This window comes from Staurois parvus, unplaced genomic scaffold (assembly GCF_062004578.1).
Source record: "Staurois parvus isolate SC_StPar_1 unplaced genomic scaffold, SC_StPar_1.0 ptg000390l, whole genome shotgun sequence".
NCBI lineage: Eukaryota > Metazoa > Chordata > Amphibia > Anura > Ranidae > Staurois > Staurois parvus.
Window position 1 is genome coordinate 11385994 of NW_028318186.1, and position 21878 is coordinate 11407871.

General features: G+C 44.2%; 1 protein-coding gene across 18 annotated transcripts in view; it reads left to right on the forward strand.

Annotated features, from left to right (window-relative positions):
* OTOF (otoferlin) overlaps positions 1 to 21878 on the forward strand; it is a 547586-nt gene that overhangs the window by 55001 nt on the left and 470707 nt on the right. For all 18 annotated transcript variants that reach the window (XM_089686080.1, XM_089686077.1, XM_089686076.1 and 15 more), the window contains exon 2: positions 6675 to 6733. In XM_089686080.1, the coding sequence (XP_089542206.1) occupies positions 6675 to 6733 (59 nt within the window). The remainder of the gene's footprint in view (positions 1 to 6674; positions 6734 to 21878) is intronic.

Sequence of the window (21878 nt, forward strand, 5' to 3'; positions counted from 1 at the left end):
GTGGATGCAGGATCAGGGGAGACCAGATATAGTGAATGCAGGGTCCAGGGAGACCAGATATTTTGAATGCTGGATCAGGGGAGACCAGATATAGTGAATGCAGGGTCCTGGGAGACCAGATATAGTGAATGCAGGGTCCGGGGAGACCAGATATAGTGAATGCAGGGTCCTGGGAGACCAGATGAAGTGAATGCAGTGTTCGTGGAGACCAGATATAGTGAATGCAGGGTCCTGGGGAGACCAGATATAGTGAATTCAGGGTCCTGGGAGACCAGATATAGTGAATGCAGGGTCCGGGGAGACCGGATATAGTGAATGCAGGATCCTGGGAGACCAGATATAGTGAATGCAGGATCAGGGGAGACCAGATATAGTGAATGCAGGGTCCAGGGAGACCAGATATAGTGAATGCAGGGTCCTGGGAGACCAGATATAGTGAATGCAGGGCCCGAGGAGACCAGATATAGTGAATGCAGGATCCGGGGAGACCAGATATAGTGAATGCAAGGTCCTGGGAGATCATATATAGTGAATGCAGGGTCCTGGGAGACCATATATAGTGAATGCAGGGTCCTGGGAGATTAGATATAGTGAATGCAGGGTCTTGGGAGACCAGATATAGTGAATGCAGGGTCCGGGGAGACCGGATATAGTGAATGCAGGGTCCTGGGAGACCAGATATAGTGAATGCAGGGTCCTGGGAAACCAGATATAGTGAATGCAGGGTCCAGGGAGACCAGATATAGTGAATGCAGGGTCCTGGGAGACCAGATATAGTGAATGCAGGGTCCTGGGAAACCAGATATGGTGAATGCAGGGTCCGGGGAGACCAGATATAGTGAATGCAGGGTCCGGGGAGACCAGATATAGTGAATGCAGGGTTCGGGAGACCAGATATAGTGAATGCAAGGTTCTGGGAGACCAGATATAGAAAATGCAAGGTCCTGGGAGACCAGATATAGTAAATGCAAGGTCCTGGGAGACCAGATATAGTGAATGCAGGGTCCTGGGAGATTAGATATAGTGAATGCAGGGTCCTGGGAGACCAGATATAGTGAATGCAGGGTCCTGGGAGACCAGATATAGTGAATGCAGGGTCCGGGGAGACCAGATATAGTGAATGCAAGGTCCTGGGAGACCAGATATAGTGAATGCAGGGTCCGGGGAGACCAGATATGGTGAATGCAGGGTCCTGGGAGACCAGATATAGTGAATGCAGGGTCCTGGGAGATTAGATATAGTGAATGCAGGGTCCTGGGAGACCAGATATAGTGAATGCAGGGTCCTGGGAGACCAGATATAGTGAATGCAGGGTCCGGGGGTTAAGTAACACTTTAAAGACATATGCTGGCCATACATTATGCAATTTTCTTGTACAATTTTCCTTTAGATTTACCAAAAACCTTATTATATGGGGTCAAACTTAAATAACACTTTCAATTGTACCCAATTAGATAGGCCCTTGCACTACATACTTGAAGGTAAATCTGAAGGAAATTGTATAGACATTATACAGAAAGTTGTAAGAAACTTGTATAATGTATAGTCAGCCGTATTCCAACTTTTGAACTTTTGTCTGCAGAATCTGATCTAATGATGAATGTGAATTTATTTTTTATTTTTTTTTGCAATGAAGCTGCAGTATCTGTAGTTCCAAAGCCTTACATTTAGGATCCATTTTCACCAGTTTCATTGGCATAGGGCCTGTAGAAAAGAATGTATGTGAGTAAGAGCAGTTTACACGGGTGTGCTGCACTGATATGCATGGGTTCACAGTGAAAAAAAAGTACAGCAACCTCTACATCTTTTCAACACAACGCATGGAACATGTGTCAGCGCAGTGCAACACGCATTGATGCACAGGAAAACAGCAGGCCTGCACAAGTGTGGCTCCTCTGTTGTACTGTAGACCCTCTGTTGCAGTGTGAAGGGACCCTTAAGGTTCACCTGGTGCCACCCGTATAACACATATGTCTGTAGGCAAAAGGGTGGGCATTAACCCCCACATTCTGCACGTATGCATCACTGGGCAGCCTATGTTTCTGTCCTGAGAGCACGCTCACTACGCACTCCCAGCCCACAGACCAAGCTCTCAAAGACAGCTCTTATTCCCCCCAGCAGGGCCGGCCCCTGATCATGTGACCACTTTAACAGACAATCACAGTGTTCATGTGATTGCCAATCCTTCCTGCCCCCCTGGTACTCAGAACCTTTTAAACGGAGTTCCAGACAAGCAAGAAGGAGTTAAAGTGATCGTAAAGGTTGTATTTTTTCTTTTTAAATAACAACTATGTTATACTTACCTTCTTTGTGCAAATGGTTTTGGACCCGATCCTCTTTTTTTTAAAATCCATGTAGGTGGTCCTGGCTCCTCCCCCCTGCCAAGTGCCCCCAGTAGCAAGCCTCTTGCTATGGGGGCACTCAAACACACAGAGTACAGCTTGACCCGCCCCTACTTTCTACTGATTGGCCCTCTGGCTGTGAATGATAGCCAATGGCTCCCGCTGCTGTGTGAGCCCATGAGGAGAGAGAGACCTGGGAGAGCTCTGGTAAGTATAGTTATTAGGAAACTGCACCCAGAAGGTTCTTTATCTGAATTCATTAAGGTAAAAACTTTCTGCCTTTAGAGCCACTTTAAAGTAACATTACGCCTTCATGTTTTTTTTTTTTAATTAATGTAACAAACATATCATACTTTCCTGCTCTGTGCAATGGTTTTGCTCAGAACAGCCCTGATCCTTCTCTTCTGGGGTCCCCCAACGGCGCTCCAGGCTCCTCTTCTTCAGCAAGTGCCCTCGTTGAAAGTTGCTTGAGATCAGTGCTAAGATCTCATCAACCAGAGCCAAGATCTCATAAAACAGTCCCAGATCCTATTAACCAGTGCCAAGATCTAACCAACCAATGCTGAGATCTCATCATTGGGAAGTGGCAAAATCTCATCAACTAGAGATCTAATCAACCAGTGCCAAGATGTTACCAACCAGTGCTAGGATCTCATCAATCAGTACTGAAATCTCATCCGCCAGTGCCAAAATCTCATCGACCAGTGTTATGATCTTACTGATCAGCGCTAAGATCTCATCAATAAGTACTGAAATCTCATCCACCAGTGCCAAGATCTCATCAACCAGTGTCATGATCTTACCGACCAGTGCTGAGATCTCATCAACCAGTGCTAAGATCTTATCAATCAGTACTGAAATCTCATCCACCAGTGCCAAGATCTCATCAACCAGTGTCATGATCTTACCGACCAGTGCTAAGATCTCATCAACCAGTGCTGAGATCTCATCAACCAGTGCTAAGATCCCATCAATCAGTACTGAAATCTCATCCGCCAGTGCCAAGATCTCATCAACCAGTGTCATGATCTTACCAACCAGTGCTAAGATCTCATCAACCAGTGCTGAGATCTCATCAACCAGTGCCAAGATCACATATACCAGCACCTAGATCTCATATATCTCTCACCAAGATTTCATCTACCGATCCTTAGATATCAGCTTGAAGAGACACTGATTTTTTTCCCCATCTTCTCCATGATTTCCATGCCAGGCTTCATAAATTGGTAGAAAAAGTAAACGTTATTTTGTTGACTTTTACAAATAGAATCTGCAATCTATAGTGTAAATTCAGAGGACACTGACAGAAGAACGGACTGTATAGGAACAGAGGGAACTGTCATAGTGCTGCTTTGAATATATCAATGGACAGACTGGGGTGCAGCTTGTGCTGGAGACATAATTAGCCATTCCCATCATTATCACTTCAGTGTCAGGACTGGCGACAGTGAGTAAAAGAGAACGTGAAGAGGGCAATCTCCACCACATTATCTGATGGTTTATCACCCACAATATACAATAATGAAGCTTGATAATCTTTTCTTACCCAAAAATACACATGAACTTGTTTTTTCACTATTTTTACCTTCTGTTCATGAAGTCAAAAAAGGAAGAGGTTGGAGAGGCTGGAGTTTTGAGGGCCCCATTCACATCTGTTGTGTCTATGAGTTACTGCACAAACGTTAATGTTGCGTTACTTTTCTTTGTCCACCCAAAACTTTTTTCTTAACTTTGTATAAAGTATTCCCCTGTCTAAATTTTATTTATGTCTCTGTCCCTGTTACAGATATTCCCTCACTTCCTGTCTGGTGAAACCACTATGAGCAGGACATTAACCTAACCGAGCTCAAGATATCAGTAAAAACCCAACAGGGCGTCTAATTGTTGAACTCTATTCAAAAGTAGCAAAAATGTTTTTGTCTTGATATACACTTTAGGTCATGCCAAAACAATGGAACAAACACTGGACATATATCTCCACTACATATTGATAATTACACATTGGGACTGTTCTGCTTTTTCTTTGATGTCCACTTTTGGCTTAGATGGATGGTGTGTGAGTTATATATCTCCAATACAAAGTCTTTACATAGACCAGGGTTTTTCAGCAAGGGTTCCTCCAGAGACTGCTAGGGGTTCCTTAAGCAATGAGCAATATATGCCTCTCAGATAAGTTCCTACTGACACCAATAATATTTTTAACTATCTGAAAAGAGGTTATACTTCCTTATGACCACATCAGTAAGGACTGACTCACATTAATGTACCATGAGCTGTAGATATAGTAATTCTTAGCAGGCATTCCCTGAGACCAGAAAGTTATTTCAAGGGTTCATGTGAGAAAGGCTGACATATACTGCCAACATTAAGAAGCAAAAAACCTCTATAGGTAGGTTCTGCCATGCAAATGAGCAAAACAATCTCTCACTAATCGGAGATTGCTGAATGTCCTTAGGGATGACACATTGATGGATCTCTTGTATGAACACAACATTTGTCATAAAACAGGGAGTGCAGCGCTAAATCAAATATAAAACCTTTATCATAACAGAATATGTGACTGATATAAGTCCACTTATATTATCTTAATAAGAGTTATGTAGTCCACCATAAAATATCAATCTCTGTGAGCATGATCCTATCTTCTGTTGTAGAGGTATGAATAGATTGCCTACTCACCAGAAGCACAATATCATTGCTCATATCTAGATCACATGCATCCTGGGGTCCTGGGTGGAAACAGCCTGGTGCCAAGATCCTCTGGTGATCCCTCAGTGGTATATGGGGAGGATACAAGTCAGATCACAAGGTGCTTAATCCTCAGGTCTGCAGCAGTGCCTGAAATACTGGTGCTGAGGTATGGAGGCTCAGTGCCAGGTATGGGGAATAAAGGTGCTCATAGTGTTGTAATATGAATAATACATTTATTGTATCAAATAAGAACATTGACGCACAAAAGCAACTAAAAAGGTTACAAGAGACTGCTGTGAGCAATCTTAAGAAGCACCCAAACAAGCACTGACCAGTACAAATCAAGTGTGGGCCGCCGGACCTCCTGATCCCGCGTCGTGACGTCAAGGCATCACTGAAGGGCTGGGTTTGGTGAGTTTGGTGGGACCAAATGTAATATTGCCCCAGATTCCATCACAACATTGAGTTGACAACTTTGTTCTATTGATCTTTGTGGATTTATTATGCAGAATATAAATAAGGCTCATGTATAAAAGAACTAAGGGTCCTGATGGACTTTATATTGGAACTCTGCTTGTTTTCAAAGAAGTGTTCAACTCCTGCTTGCTATGAAGAACACTTATGACTGTGGCTTGTTGCCTTACATCTTACATCCATTACAGGTATATGTAATGTGAAATTATTCATGGAAAGTTTCACAGTATGGAAATCCTTTGAGGTTCACACCTCAGTATTTACAGGCTACCAATGAATATTGAAAAAAATACTTCATACTGAGAATTGATAGGGTGCGGGAATATGATTTATATTCATGGACAGTCTATTAGCCATCACTGTAGAATGTTATAAAGGACATAGTGGGGGGGGGGGGGGGCAATTTTTTATTTGGATTCGCATATGCTTTTATATGTTTTTTCTGCAGTAGGCAATAAAGCTTTTGTTTTAAAAATGCAGTGTAAAGTTTATGATGTATGGTATAACTTTTGACATTGGATAGATATTTAAAACCAAACTCCAGAAAACCAGAAAATGATCCCTTACAGTAGGGCTGAGCCCATGTTGGAAGGGTTCATTTCTTATTTAGAGTAAGGAATAGTAAAAGTGATTTTACTTACCTGATCCTCCACTCCCCCAGTAGGCAGTGCTTCCCCACACTCCGGCAGTGGACAGCACTTTGGCGTCATCAGTGCAGGAGTGCAGTGCAGGGATATGAGGTCAGGACCTTAGACCACTGGAGAATGGGGGAGAAGACACTGTGGGGACCGGTATAGCAGTCTGGAAGATTGGGTACATAAATTTACTTTAACAAGTCCCCTAGACCTAAAGGAGCAATTAACTCTTGCTGTGTGGAGTTGGGCATTTTTTTTTTATGACAGTTATCCTAGGTCTTAGGGGATCCAGGTAAAAAAGAACAAATTGGAGGATGTCAGGATGTCATCTAATGTCTATGGGGGTCATTAATTAGGACTCAGAAATAGGTTTGGTGTACCTCTTGTGAATATTAGACCCAAACTATGGGTCGCCCAGTGTGTTCCAGCTCTGAGAACTGAACCCATAGCAGGCTAAGTGATGTTACCTAACAACCATGTTATCTCATCAGTCTTCTCACGCTCTGATAAATTGTCTCCTCTTTTGTTTCAGGCCTCTCATTTTACACCCGAGTGCTGGAGAACTGTGAAGATGAGGCCAGGTTTGATGAGGTATGAGATTATATTGCTCAATAATAACTGCAAAGTATCTCCTGATTGCATTCCCAGCCAATCAATACACTCAATTACAACATTCGCAATGTCTACTGGATGATACTTTCATAGGGAAGGGGGCTGAATTACTCAATCATCAAGTGATCAAGTAGTGTGGACAGCTTCTGCTGGGAAGGAATTATTAAGAATCAATTAAAAAAAGTTAAAAAAAGAAAAAAACATTTTAAATTATACTGACCTTCTATTCATTGTCTGTTCAAAAAGTACTAAGAATATTTTCTATGCAACTGTGTTTGCCAATTTAGGCTTCATATACCTGGAGGCCAACTCCATACTACATTACTATTGTCACAGCCGATCCCACTGTCAGCTGTGGACAGAATTAGATACCTGACCAGAAATATTTTGCATGTGTTTATTCTTTTATTATTTAAAAATGTTTGTTATCTGGAAATGTAATATGCAATTTTGTGCTGTCTGTGTTGCCCAAAGTAACCAATTTAAATCTGGCCAGTTAAGATGGTAGTTATGGGGCAGTCACTACATATGCTGAAGTGAGAATGGTTGTATATGGTACCTACAAGGTGATCTAAGGAAGGCTCAGAATCCTGACTTCTAACGGACATCCAGGGACTTGTACATTATTTTCTAGATTTCAGACCTTGATGCTGTTATGGAAAGTAACAAAAACAACCAGGCTATTGTAGCACTACCCTCGTAAGGGCCACTGGATTTGTTTGGGTCCCCTTTGCTCTGCACCGCCAGGTAAAATGCATTTTCCACATTTATACCTTCAGAGTCAGTAAACAGTCCTTGAGCTGGTTTTAGTTGTTTTTATTGAAAAGTAACAACTTGGATGGGGTCTAGGGGTATATGGGATGCCCCAACTGCGAAACCTCAGGACAAACTTCTTAACAACTTTGACAAAAATGTGGATAAGAAAGAACAAAATAGCAAACAGTCTCTATTAAGGCATGCTACAGTCCTCTTTGGTGTATCTCCTCAGGCCCTGGATGAATCCTCCTCTCCAACCAGCTGTAATGAGGGTATTCCTGAGCAAGGGGGTCCCAAGAGCTTGCAGTGAAGACTAGTTGGGTATTGCTCCTGACCATCCTCTCCCCTTATCCGGCCCAGGTGGTGTAGGAGTACTCACACTGTCCTCGCCTGCTAGCATGGTGGGTTAGTGGCTGCCTCCAGGCCTTACACTAGGCTGGTTCCTTCCCTGCTAAAAGGTTGCCCTCCCAAGGAGACGTTGAGGCAGTAGAAATCCAGCATCCTACCTGTAAGTAGGCTCCTCTCCCTGGGGTGCTCTCTCAGGCTTCACAGTCCAGCCTTCTTTCATTCCATCTTCCACCCCACTCTCCTTGCTCCCCAGGCTCTGTCATATTTGAGGGCTGCCCTGGTCACCATGCCCAGCCTCCTGCTAGGGGATTGTACTAGGTCCCTCAAACATGTAGATCTGGGCCTCTTTCCCTCCACTCCCGTTCCAGAAAGTTCTCCAGTTTCTGGAAGTGGGAGAGCTCCATAAGCCCTGACCTGTAGAAACTCCCAGCCTGTCCTGAGGTGAACTCCTGCCTCACTCCCAGGCTAACTCATCCCAGGCTGCTACTCAAATTCCATCTAAAAAAAAAATCCTATCTAACTAACCTAACCTGGAAGGCATTACACAATGTATTTCCTAGAGAAAAAGAGGTTTATTAATATCAGCTGCAGCTGGGAGCAAGTGAAGGCACGTAGGTGATTTTTATAACAACGTTTCATCATAGAATTACATGTGGTACAATATGATTGGTTGCTAAGATCTACATGATTGTAACCAACCATAAATCTGACCCCTGTCACACAACCAGAAAAACATATTCCTTCCCACAATTCCTATATGTTTTGTACAATTGTGATGAGAGGCCACCAGAGCTGGAACATTAAGAAAGATTTCCTATTCCAAGACTGCACAGTGCTAACCCTGTATCTCTTCCTAACCTTTCTTTAACCATAAGGCTGGATTTACTCCTATGCATTTTCACTTCTTACGCGTTTTCTATTCCATCCTAGAAGGCTGGGAGTCTAGGCATGACCTAGGAGGGAGGTGAGTCACACTGAGGAAGAAGAGGAGAGAGGAAACATCTATCTGTTGTGCTCCTGCTCTCCACCCTTCTGGGGGAGGGTAGGGTCCCCCAGGGCTCCACATCTTAACCCCAAGTGAGAAGGAGAGACAGTGGTGGTGGGTCATTGTAGACCCAGGAAAGGACTTTGGAAGTTGGTCTACCACTCAGTTCCCCCAGGAAAAGTAACAGGCCTACAGAGACTGAGTGTCTTTCTGCAGGGACACAAGCAGCCACCAGCAGTGCCTTGGACCAGGAGTCCATATTGTTGTTGGAACTGTGTTGTAGTCTGCGACCCACTGAAGCCATGTTATTAATTGAGCTTTTCAAGTAAAGACGTTAACCACATCCAGCCACGTGGTGCCTTTGTTGGGTCAGAATGCTGCTCTGAAGAGATTGAGCTCTACTGATGTCTCTTGGCTGTCGGGCCTGGGAAAGGTGGGCCAGCGTCTGGAACCCCTGGGAATAAGGGACAGAGCCACACAGCCAGGAGGGTAGATGGGGGGCGGATACCACTCACCCCCAGAAAAAGGTGCGATGCATGAAGAGCCACGGGAAAGTTATTGTATCGCTCTGAAGGACAGTACACATTGGGGGTCAGCTTGACTGCTCACTATTGCCATGAGCAAGACAGCCTGCTACCCACCAGCACACATCTGAAGACACATCAACATGCATTGATGCACATTGTGGTGCTTTTACGTGCACATAGCCTCTAATCTTAATGCCTCCATTTTAATTTGTTGCCATTTATTTCAATGAAAACTTCATCAAACAAAAATGCAAAGATGTGAATCTAGCCTGAAGGTTGAATGTTACCTTCCCTGCGCATTGATATGACATTTACCTATTTTTTACTAATATTTGCCTGCTTTAGCTGAGGAATCATTGCATTTTCTGTTGAACATGTAACAGTTCTGTATGTAGACTGCTGGAAAATTCTGTCACTGCACGTTTGATATTAGTCCACGATGGGCAGTAATGTCACAGTATACTCCTTCCACAGAGTTCCTGGGCACTTTAAGCAATGATTGTGATGGGAATTTCCTCATTGCTCAAATGGAGTTTAACGAATGGGGGACACTACTCGTTCATCTGACCTGCCACTGATGGATTGGATGACATGGGACACCTTCGGACATCGCTTGAAGTTTTAGTTTAAAATAGATTACTAAGGGTTTCAAAAATATTTCTGGGTATTGATGTTTAACTCTTATTCTTCATGGTCCAGGGGACCCCTAAAACCAGTTCACCATGAAGGAGCTACCATCTACTTGCCCACCTACCTTCATAAGCCCCTTCCCACTTGCTGGAGCATGGGGCAGGAGTGCTTTGAGGGGGGACCTTTTTTTTTTTCAAGGAATTTCTTTCAAGGTATACACCCTTCAATGCTGAAGAGCATTTGAGCTGGCATCAATATAGCAGGGTCCCTTGCTATAGAAATACCAACCTGCATGCTTGGCATGTTATGCTGTTTAGTTCTGGGAGCTTTTTTAATGAGTTTCAAATGAGTTAACTACTTCCGGCTGTATCTATTTTTATATGCACTGTTCAGGTGAAATTCAATGGATGTTCAATGTGTGCTGCTTTTGCATGGTGATCCTTCATCCTATTGTAAATCGAATGAATATAACAGTGGAATGCAGGGAAAATGCTGTTGAATCTCACTTGGGCCAATTAATCTCAGTAAAGGATTCACTTGGCATATTTGCCAGTGAATCCTTTACAAACAGCCTATAAATCTTATCTTAACCCAAAAAGTAAGGTCTTTGTTAACACAAAATTAACCCTTGTTTATACTTCCTCCCTGGACCAGGATTCTCAATGAACGTGGTTTGTGGATTATTAAATATGCATTATGCATACATTTTTGGATTTGTCATTTAAAAAAAAAAAGTGAGTGTGTCCTAGAAATTCTAAGAGCAGCTTATGTGGATCTGATAGTAATTTATTTTGTTAAGATTTTTTAGCTTTTTAATATTTTATTACTATTTTCTTTAGTATTCAAAATGCATCTGCAGCCATAGCTTTTTTTCAGTTTTGGACAATGGTCTCCACATTTCTGCCCAAGGGCCAGATGCAGGGCTTTGCTAGCCTTCATCCCACCCTTGTGAGCACATAATTCCTGCCACTGACACTAATGATGGGGCACTATTCCTCCCACTAGTATTAGTGATGGGGCACTATTCCTCCCATTGACACCAACAATGGGGCACTATTTCTTCCACTGATACCAATGATGGGGCACTACTCCTCCCATTGATAGCAATAATGGGGCACTATTCCTTCCACCATTGCAAAAGATGGGCCATTATTTCTCCCATTAATGCCAATGATGGGGCACTATTCCTTCCACTGACACCAACAATGGGGTACTATTTTTCCACTAATATCAACAGTGGGGCACTATTTCTTCCACTGATACCAATGATGGGCCACTACTCCTCCCATTGATAGCAATGATGGGACTCTATTCCTTCCACTAATACCAAAGATGAGCCACTATTCCTCCCACTAATACCAATGAGTGGGCACTATTCCTTCCACTGGCACCAACAATGGGGTATTATTTTTTCACTGATACCAATGATGGGGCACTATTCCTCCCACTGACAGCAACAATAGGTACTCTTTTTTTCTCACTGATACCAATGATGTGGCACTATTTATTTCACTAATACCAATGATGGGGCACTATTCCTCCCACTAATACCAATGGTGTGGCACTACTCCTACACCTACTGACTACCAACCCTGAGGTCATATTTATTCTCAATAATGCTGGACCTGGGACATTTTCTACTTACACTGACCACAATCTGCCCCCCCCCCAAATTATGAAGGACAACAAACTGACCCTTTGATAAGTTTGGAGACCCCTGAGTTTTGGATATACAGTAGTGGGGGAATTGGGAAGTTTTGTTTTTTTTTTGCTGTCTTTGCCACCAATAGGTAGACTCACCTTCTCTATTTGTCCAGGTGACCCTAGTCATCAGGACTGAAAGTGATTGCAAATCCAAATGTTTTTCAAGTTGTCACCAAAACCGGAGGTAAGGGGAAAGTTTACTTAAAGGGACACCTGTCTAAGAGGTGATTTCCCTTACTTTGTAGAGATTTCCTCTTGCTTCATTCTGTGTCTCTGGAACAGGAAGTGAAGTACATTTCTGCAACAGCCCACAAAAATGAGAAACATTTGTGAAAGCTGACAATAAAACTTGTCAGGGGTGTTAACAATGACTTACGTTTATCTTTAAATGAGAAACAGTAGTTTGGGCTATAGCTCTAGTTGAATGTGAATTTATGACACCCACAACCTCTTCATTACATTTTCCAGTTGAAGGTCAGAACTCAAAAACAGACAAATCCAATACATTGCTGCCTAAAGTGCTCAGGCTAGATCCGCATGTGAGGAATCCAACAATTTAGTGCAGCTATTCTCCACAAGGATTGTGTGGAACCCAAATGTTCCTCCAGAGGCTGCTAGGGGTTCTTTGATCTGTGGCTGAGCCAGCAGCATGATTCTGACCACCACTGTAACAAAGGCATTCTTCCCTCTGACCCCCAAAGTAAGGGGCATTTTTTCCCAGTGACCACCAGTGAATTGGTTTTAGTAAAGATTCTCCAAGAAGTAAAATTATCTGCAAGGTTTCTTCTAGGGTGTAAAGTTTGAAAAAGTCTGTCTCTAGTGTCTTCTGAAGTCATTGTGCAAGTGCAGAGCTTTGGTATATGACCCAGCATTTGATAAAGCCGCCAGTTGTTCTCAATGGTCAGGCTCAGAATCTGAACAGCTTCACAGAAAATCAGATCCCTGGTTGATGTACACTAATTCAAGCCAGGTGGTGAAAACCTAGGTTTGTCTGCATTTGAATTATATATTATACCCGAATCTGTTGAGTTGTGTGTCTGGGGGTTTGGAATAAAAGAGCATTTATAGGGTCCAATATCCAAGGAAAACTGATAGTATTTCTGGAAGCCCTAATATTCACCTTGCCAGCATTCTCCAAAAGTCTTGCCAACATTGAAGCCAGTGCCTCTGGTAATGGGAAGCATGTAAACTCCTCCCCTGTGAAAATGCTGGAGCCTACCAGTCAGTCGTTTCACCAACCAAAGACATGACGCCACCGCTCACTTAGCGTCGGACCCCAGCCAACACTATGGATTTTAGTGTTGGTTGAAATGGAGGCAGGAACAGTGGGAAGCTGCCAAGGTAATTATAAGAGGTTTGGGGTGGGGGAGCATTTATAGGACAATGTCACCTTACATTGGCATGTCAAGCTGACCATGTCTCTATAGGAATGTGTGGCGTTTAGAAAACATAAAAAAATTATAGCTAATCAAAAAAGTGATAAGTGAAGGAGATTATTATAAATAGGCCTCCTAGTTTAACTATTGTATCCCTGTCAAAGCGTAGTGAGTACATGTTGAAAATTAATGGAGCTTTTTGGCGTTTGTGATCATGTTCACATGGACTAGGTTCTAAATTTGTCTAATAACACTTAAGGATACACATAGCCTAAAGGTATGCTTATATGGCTTTTCATTGACGCTTCCCCATAGTATAACTTGTAAATCTCTTACTATGGAGAAGATCAATGTCAATAAACCATGGCGTTGGAGATCATCAGTAATCTTTAATACGGTAAGACAACATTGCGCTGACACAAGTAAATACCGGAATGTGGCACATTAAAAGCATGCTGAGACCACACTCTATTGTATTTTGAACAATAGATGACAATACCCAAGAGGATAAAAGCTTCTCATGTTTTATGTACAGGATGTGGCCAAGCAGATGTATAAGAGAGCTCTCTCCAAGTCTCTGTGTATACAATGCAGACCATCAACAGGTCTCTCATGAGTCGGATCAATAACAGATCTGTGCAAAGAACTTAGAAGTCTGTATTCATTCTTGATGCAGAACACCTAGTATTCAATAAGTGCTTCTGTAGATGGCTGGCACCTACCTAGTGGAGACGGAGTTGATGACTTTTGCTTAGATGGCTTTTCTTTGATGTTTCTTCATTGTGTGATTTATAAATCCCATAGTATAGAGTGGATCAGTACTTTAGTATGGATTAGATCAATATCAATAAACCATGGTGGTAGCGCTAAAAAGTAAACATTGCAGTGGTAAGACCTCATTGTGCTGACACAAGTAAATATTGGTATGAGTTAGATTCAAAATATGCTTGAGCCAGTGTTGACTCTCCTTCCGAAGACAGTGTCAAATGAACCAGATATCTTCTCAGGATGACATACATTAAAGAGAAAGCAAGACAATCTCATAGTGTAGTAGAACCGCAAAGATTAGCTTATTGAAAGTATTGCGCTTACTTCAGTATACAAGCCCGCGTTTCACAAGTTTCAAACCAACAAGATGGCCACGGTCCATGCCAGTGCACGATGACATCACATGCTGTGACTCCCCCCTACGCGTTTCGGTATCAGGGTTTTATACTAATTGATGTAAGTGCAAGGCTTTTTTGTTATTTTTATATTGACTGCATTGCCCTTATCAGTGGTGTATTTTGCTTTTGTGGTACCCTAGGCAACACCAAAATCGTGTGACCCCCCCCCTCCCCCACAAAAATCAGGCGCTCCCCCAAATGAAAGAGAGAAAAAGAGAGGGAAAAAAGAGAGAGGGGGAAAAAAGAGATAAAGAACAAAAAAGAGAAGGTAAGAGAGAGAGGGAGAGAAGAGGATGAGAGAGAGAGAGAGAGAGAGAGAGAGGGGGGGAGAAAGATAGAGGGAGAAAGAGAGGAAGAAAGAGAGGGAGAAAGAAAGAGAAAAAGAAAGAAAGAAGAGAGAGAGAAAGAAAGAAAGAAAGAAAGAAAGAAAGGGAGAAAGAGAGAGAGAGAGAGAGAGAGAAAGAAAGAGAAAAAGAAAGAAAGAAAGAAAGAAAGAAAGAAAGAAAGAAAGAAAGAAAGAAAGAAAGAAAGAAAGAAAGAAAGGGAAAGAGAGGGAGAAAGAAAGAGAGGGAGAGAGAGAGCGAGAGAAAGAAAGAAAGGGAAAGAGAGGCAGAAAGAAAGGGAGGGAGAGAGAGATAGAGAGAGAGAAAAAGAAAGAAAGGAAGAGAGAGATTGTACGATTGTTTACCTCACCTGGCAGTCATAGAGAAGGATGAGCTGCCAGGATCCACTCCTCCAGGCACAGCCGCTTCTTAAACTCCTGTCATAGGAGCCGTGCTGTACCTGGATGTCTGCTCTCCGGTTCCTTGGTGATCTCGCTGCAGGCAGACCCAGAGGGAGGTGGAGCGGGGCTGGAGCATGGGGGTAAAAATCATCGATCACCCAGGGGGAGAGGAGTGGAGTACAAGTGACAGCTGAGCAGTTGTCAGCAGAAGGGGGGAAGCCCCCATTAAAAATGCCGCCGTAGGCAAATGCCTTGTTTCCATCGCAGTAAATATGCCCCTGGCCCTTATTATATTTAAGTGTTCTGGCATGGGAAGACCACTTACTGTTATCTCACATATATATTCTTATTATTATATCCAAATTTACCACCCTAACTCCTCCCACAGTTTTTACACTACATAGACAGTAATATATTGAAACGTGCAGATTGTTCCCGATTGGTGTGCTATTACTTTGTGGAACGTTTCGCCGAATGGTTCACGAAATATCGCCGTTTTTGTGGTGAAATTGGTCCCATAGGAATGAATGGCGGAATGTTCAAAACTAGAGTGGGAGCTGACAAAAGCTAGAGTGTGAGCTGAAAAATCAGGACATGATTTCTAAACTGCCATCACTCCCTCATTTTCAAGCCCACCTACACAAATCTTATATCAAAACGTTCAGCTATCCCTGCTGCCACGCCAAGCCATAGTCCTGATAGTTTTCACAATATGACCATTTGTTTGCAACTCACACCGCCCATTGACATTCATTGAAACTCCACTCCCAGCCACCTCAAATTTGAAGGGCAATATCTAAACTGCAACTGTGCCTTCATTTTTAATATTTCAGAGACATACTATGTATCAAAATGTAGGCCTGGGTCTTGTGATTCTCACAGTATAAAGCTCTTTGGTGTAGGATTTATAATTTTTAAACTACAACCAATTGAAGATGGCAACTGCCAGTGAAGTGAGCAAGTTGGAGCAGTTTGTTTTTAACTGCTCTTCTCTGCCCTTGCTGTACAGTGAGTTGCCATAGGAACCCAGGTGTGTGAGCAGACAGCAGAGTGACAAAAGCTAGAGTGTGAGTTGTAGACTACTGAGGGAGGCAAGAACACTTCACACAATTTCCCCAGAAATTGTAGCTTTTCTAGTTTCCTACTTCTGCAACATGCACGCAAAATGTGCTAGAACTGTGTTTCACGGGTTCAGAAGCTTGTTTGTATTTTGGTTTTAAACCAAGCATGGGGAAGAGGAGACAAACCCAAATTGCAGCACAATCACAAAAGCTGAATGAGAGAAGCAAAGTCCAAAAGATTGTCAGAGATCACTGCGGTTTTACAAGAGACTGCTAAGGACTGTTTTCAGATTACAAGAGACAAAATCATGTTACAAGTGCAACGCTCCCCCCATGAGGGCCGCTGTGTTGTAGGTACCCCTAAGCTTCTCTCTGCACAGCCAGGCAACAGGTATTTCTCACACAGACATGCATTCAACAGACAGTAACTAGTCCATGGGCTTGGTTTTGTTGTTTTATTAGGGGAAATAAACTTGGATAGGAAAACAGGGATTATAGGATGCCCAGTTGGCTTGAATCAACAAAAGAGGGACATTCCCTTCCTATGTACAAAGGCAATTCTGGACTGTTTTTTTTCTGAAAGCTGTCAGTCATTGTGGATCAGTAGTAACAGCCCTTTATGGGCAAGGAACTAGTAGCTCCTCAAAAATCAACTTAACTTCTTGTAGCTAAATGGAGAAATGGACAAATATTTTCTCTTACCTGCTCTGCTCTTATCTGCTCCCAGCTCCACAGCCTGCAAACACTACCAGCCATCCTGGCTTCTCAGAAGATCTCCCGGGACAAAGATAAAGGATTGATCCCAGCACTGTTCTTAGAAAGCTTGCTACATATGGCAGTTTTCCCCTTCTAGATCCCAGAAAGTACTGCTGTACTCACTCTGTCCTCTCTGCTCCCTGCTGTTCCAGATATTGATCCTATTCACGTCTCACTGCTGAATGTATCCTCTTGAGCCAGCCCGAGCCCAGCCTGAAGGCCGCCCTCCCTGAGCCCATCCTGAATGCTGCCCTCCCTGAGCCCAGCCTAAAGGCTGCCCTCCCTGACCCCAGCCTGAAGGTCGCCCTCCCTGAGCCCAGCCTGAAGGCTGCCCTCCCTGAGCCCAGCCTGGAGGCCACTCTCTCTGAGCCCAGCCTGAAGGCCGCCCTCCCTCAGCCCAGCTTAAAGGCTGCCCTCCCTCAGCCCAGCTTAAAGGCCGCCCTCCCTGAGCCCAGCCTAAAGGCTGCCCTCCCTGAGCCCAGCCTGAAGGTCACCCTCCCTGAGCCCAGCCTGAAGGCTGCCCTTCCTGAGCCCAGCCTGGAGGCTGCTCTCTCTGAGCCCAGCCTGAATGCCACCCTCGCTGAGCCCAGCCTGGAGGCCGCCCTCCCTGAGCCCAGCCTGGAGGCCGCCCTCCCTGAGCCCAGCCTGAAGGTCACCCTTGCAGAGCCCAGCCTGGAGGCCGCCCTCCCTGAGCCCAGCCTGGAGGCCGCCCTCCCTGAGCCCAGCCTGAAGGTCACCCTTGCAGAGCCCAGCCTGGAGGCCACCCTCCCTGACCCCAGCCTGGAGGCCGCCCTCCCTGAGCCCAGTATGGAGGCCGCCCACCCTGAGCCCAGCCTGGAGGCCACCCTCCCCCCCAGGCCTAAGGGACCCCGCTCTGGTACCAACAGTCTCCTCAGCACTCCACTTTCCACTCGGCTCCTCCATCAGCATATTTATGGACCATTCTAGAGGGGCCTCCAAACCTGGGATTGATTGGACTCTCATGAACATGCAGATCAGGTCTCCACCCGTTCCTGCTCCCTTCCTGCTTACTGACTTCTTGAAGGTGCTATGGTCCTCCAGAGTCAGGAGGAGGCAATAGAGCAACAATCAGTTGAGTCATCCAGCTGACCTGCAATAACCCAACCTCAATTACAATCTCACAATTACCACGAATCATACACAATGATTTTACCTGCAATACACTACACTATTCTAGCAGCACACTAGAGGGTGCTACACAAGGAGCTGTAAGGCTACATTCACACCTAAGCGTTGGGTTTTCAAGCATTTTTTCAAGTGTTTTTAAGATTTTTTTTAGCAGAATTGCATGTTTTGGAAGCTTTTTTTCAGGCATTTTTCAACTACGCATTTTTTATGTGGCCAACGGCAAGCTAAAAAAGGGGCAGAGTGTTTGAGCTTAAAACATACAACTATACGTTCAAAAAAACACTCATGTCTTGCATTTCTTCAGGCATTTCCATTGAAGTCAATGGGGAAAAAATGCTTAATTTTGCCTGAAAAGTAGCTCATGTAATTTTTTGAGTGACAGGTGTTTTGCTACCAGCAACAGAATGTGCAGATGTTAACAAGGGCTATTGAAAACAATAGGTTTTTGCTTGTTGAATGTTTTTGAGCTTCAAGCTACAAAATGCTCAAGTGTGAACGGGGCTTTAGAAACTGCTTTCAAGTTACAGGAGACTGTCTTAGATTGCTAAAATATTGCGAAGGACTGTTATAGACAGAAGACTGTGTAATAGAATTCATAGACGTTGTACCAAAGCTTTCAGCAATGAAAAGCTCCCTATGAATGGAGGACAAGTGGATAAATGAAAGTCCGCCTCTTCCGTTCATGGAGCTCCTTTCATTGCTGGAAGCTATAGCACAGCTTCACAAAATAGAGGAGGGGGCGGTAGGGCGGGTATAGCTGGCGTACTTGATGAGTACCTGTGGCAGGTCCAGCGGCTTGTATTAGCCCCTGCACCACTGGAAGATCACCCATCTGGCCAGTGGTGTATTTAGGTTTTGTGCTGCCCTAGGCAACATAAAAATTGGCTCCCCCCATTGACCAACAACACCCCAGCCCCCCATCCCCCGAAAGAGCCCTCCACTACCACCATCCCCCATACACTGGCAACCCCACCCCGACAAGAGATAAGACGCTCACCTTTACAGCTCTGGACATCCCCGGGAACAAGAGTCAGGCTCTGCATACACAATCAAGCAGCCCGCAGCCTCTTTCAGATCCCACCTGGTCTCCGTGCTGCGTGTGTCCCTTCTTCCTTTCCTTCTTTCGGGGGAAAGTGCTGCCTCCCTGAAAAATGCTGCTGCCCCCTTGAAAAATGCCGCCCTAGGCAAATGCCTTGGTTGCCTTGTGGTAAATACACCCCTACCTCTGGCAGTATGGGAGGGGGAGGAGTTTGGTACAGAGGGCTGAAGAATTTAACTAAGAAAGTAACCACCAGCAAAAGGGACTCTTCTCATGTAGTGTAAGTATTGTCCCTTGTACTGATTTTTCCTTTAACCCCTTCACGCCGGCGCCTCCCGGCCCTTTAAGAGTTTCAGAAGCCGGGAGACGGGACGGGTGGGGTTTAGGGATCATATAACCGCCGTGACGCGTCGTCACGGCGGTCACATGACATGATCGGGAAACGTCCCAATCGAAAGAGGAGACTGGGACCTTTCCGTGAGTACCGTACACGTGTGCTGGGTGCACGCAGGGCGCGCGCTCTCGGCACATACGTTTTTTCTTAATAGAACACAAATATGCAGCCGCTCAGTGTTTAGGCCCAGACGCCGGGAGGCCGCACATTTGCGTTCGGCCGGCGTGAAGAGAATAATTAACTAGACTTAAACTTTAGGTGATGATTTCTGTTTGGTTAGTGAGGAGTACTGCAAATTGCATTCTTCATTGATCCTAGCGCTGTGAAAACCTTCTCCTTTGTGTCCTCATTCCATTCTCCAGGTACTTTGGGGGAGAGTTACTTAAACTGGTGCATACAGAATCTGGTGCAGCTGTACATAGTAACTTCAGCTTTTTCAATTAAAGGATAAGGCCGGCCATGCATGGGTCGATTTCCGAACGATTTTTGTCGAAAATCGGACCTAAGAATAATCGTCTGATTTTCGCTCTGTTAGTGGGGCAATGGCACCAGCCGATTTTCCTGGTTCCTCCCCATTTTGTTTATCGGGCATGCTGGAAAATTCGTGAAAAACGACCGATTCATTGGTGGCACCATCAGGTTACAGAACGAATGACATTTTCGATCACAAAATCGTTCGCAATTTGACCCATGTATGGACTGCTTAAGTTCACCTTTTGTAACATATTACATGTTACACCCATACTCAGGGTGTAACAGGTAACATATTACAATCTGACCAGCCCCCCCTCCCCCCCCCCAGCTCCCCACTTTGACAGCTAGCGGGAGATCTCTAACCCCCCCCCCCGCCGCTGTGAAATTAAAAAAAAAAGTGGCCGCAGGGGACTCCAACCACCTGGCCTCGCCGCCCATTTACAGTATTCTGTGAATGAGAGACTACAAGTCCCAGCAGCCTTAGCGGCTGTCAACTTATAGTCCTCAATGAACATTCATTCATTCTTCGTGTCAATATATCTGGTTGCTCGTACATCCCGTATATTCTGACAGATCTGCAGGAGACCTGCATGGCACCAGTGATCTTCTGATCGCTAGTGCAAGGCTTTCCAGGCTCCTGCAGACAAAAATAATAAAATGCACATTTTTTTCTCTGCAAAAAATGAGCATTTATTATTTTTAACTAAAAGGTGAACCTATCCTTTAAGCTTTGACAATAAAACCTGGAAGCTGACTGGTTTCTGTGCACAGCTGCACCACATTCTGTGTGCACCAGTTTTAGTAAATCCCCCCCCTTTGTGTTACCTATTGTTCAATGCAGCTGCACCGCTCCTCATTGAAGCCTGCAGATGGGGTAACAATGATGTGAACGCTGAAGTGGATAAAGCTGAGTAAACAAGCTGTGATCTGGCGGCAGCTTGTGAAAGGTCTAAGTTGGGAAACAGACATTAGTACTCAGCCTTCAAGTCATTGATGATTTGTGAGTCCTAAAAGTAGAACTATAGCCTTTTGATTATTATACGTGTAAATAAACCCAGCTTCATGTAAATGATCTTGGTGTTTTAAAGCAAAACTCCAGCCATGGAAAAAAATAAAAAAAGTAGACTTTGCTGCTGTACTCAACTTCAATCTAGAGCTGTCTCTTGCAGTACTTAGTTTCCACCACTAGATGTCTTTAGTCTTTAACTCTATGATTAGGGCCCAGCAGGGTGCAGGGAGGAGTTGGGGTTTCCCATTTGCTACAATAACCTTTGCCAAGATCGGAATGGGTATGCAGCTCTTTATTGCGCTTTAAATTGTGATGAGATGGCAAGGCGCAGAGCTCGTGTGGCACCTGCCATATATGAAAATATACATATGATGCTTTGTGCACTTTAATCCATTCATAATCACATGTAAAACATGATTATGTGCTAGAGCACGAAACGCGTAAAGGGAGGAGCTGCAGCGTCCTGACGTCATGCTGCCGAGGCCTCTGCTGGTCCGGCGGCCATCTTTACCTTAATCTTATGGTCAGTCTGTGATTTACCTTTACGTTTGTCATTTACCTGTGAATGGATCAATAAAACCTTTGAAGCAGTATCACACTATTCTGGCATCCTTTCTTGGGGCTCTTGATGAGCCTCATCACCCACTGAGTGTACTGCAGGAAAAGGTGAAAGGTACTGCATCACATTGATGGCCCAGAGGGGAGTCCATACCAGTGTAGAGGTGCCCATATGATGATCCAGCTGACCCACTGAGATATCATCATTCTGAAATGCGTGATGGTATTACGCATCTGGTGAGTGCGTAATTTTGCTATTTATTTATCTCCGGAAGACTCACTAAGGATCACTTATATTTGAAGCTTCATGTTTATTCAGTGATTGATATATGGACTTTATCACCTTATAGGCACTATTTGCACTTTGATGGATGTGCATTTACACTGTAGTCACTTTATGCATTTTCCCTGCTGATTGAATTGTCACTTGAATTAGGCACTACTTGCACTTTATATGATATCAAGATC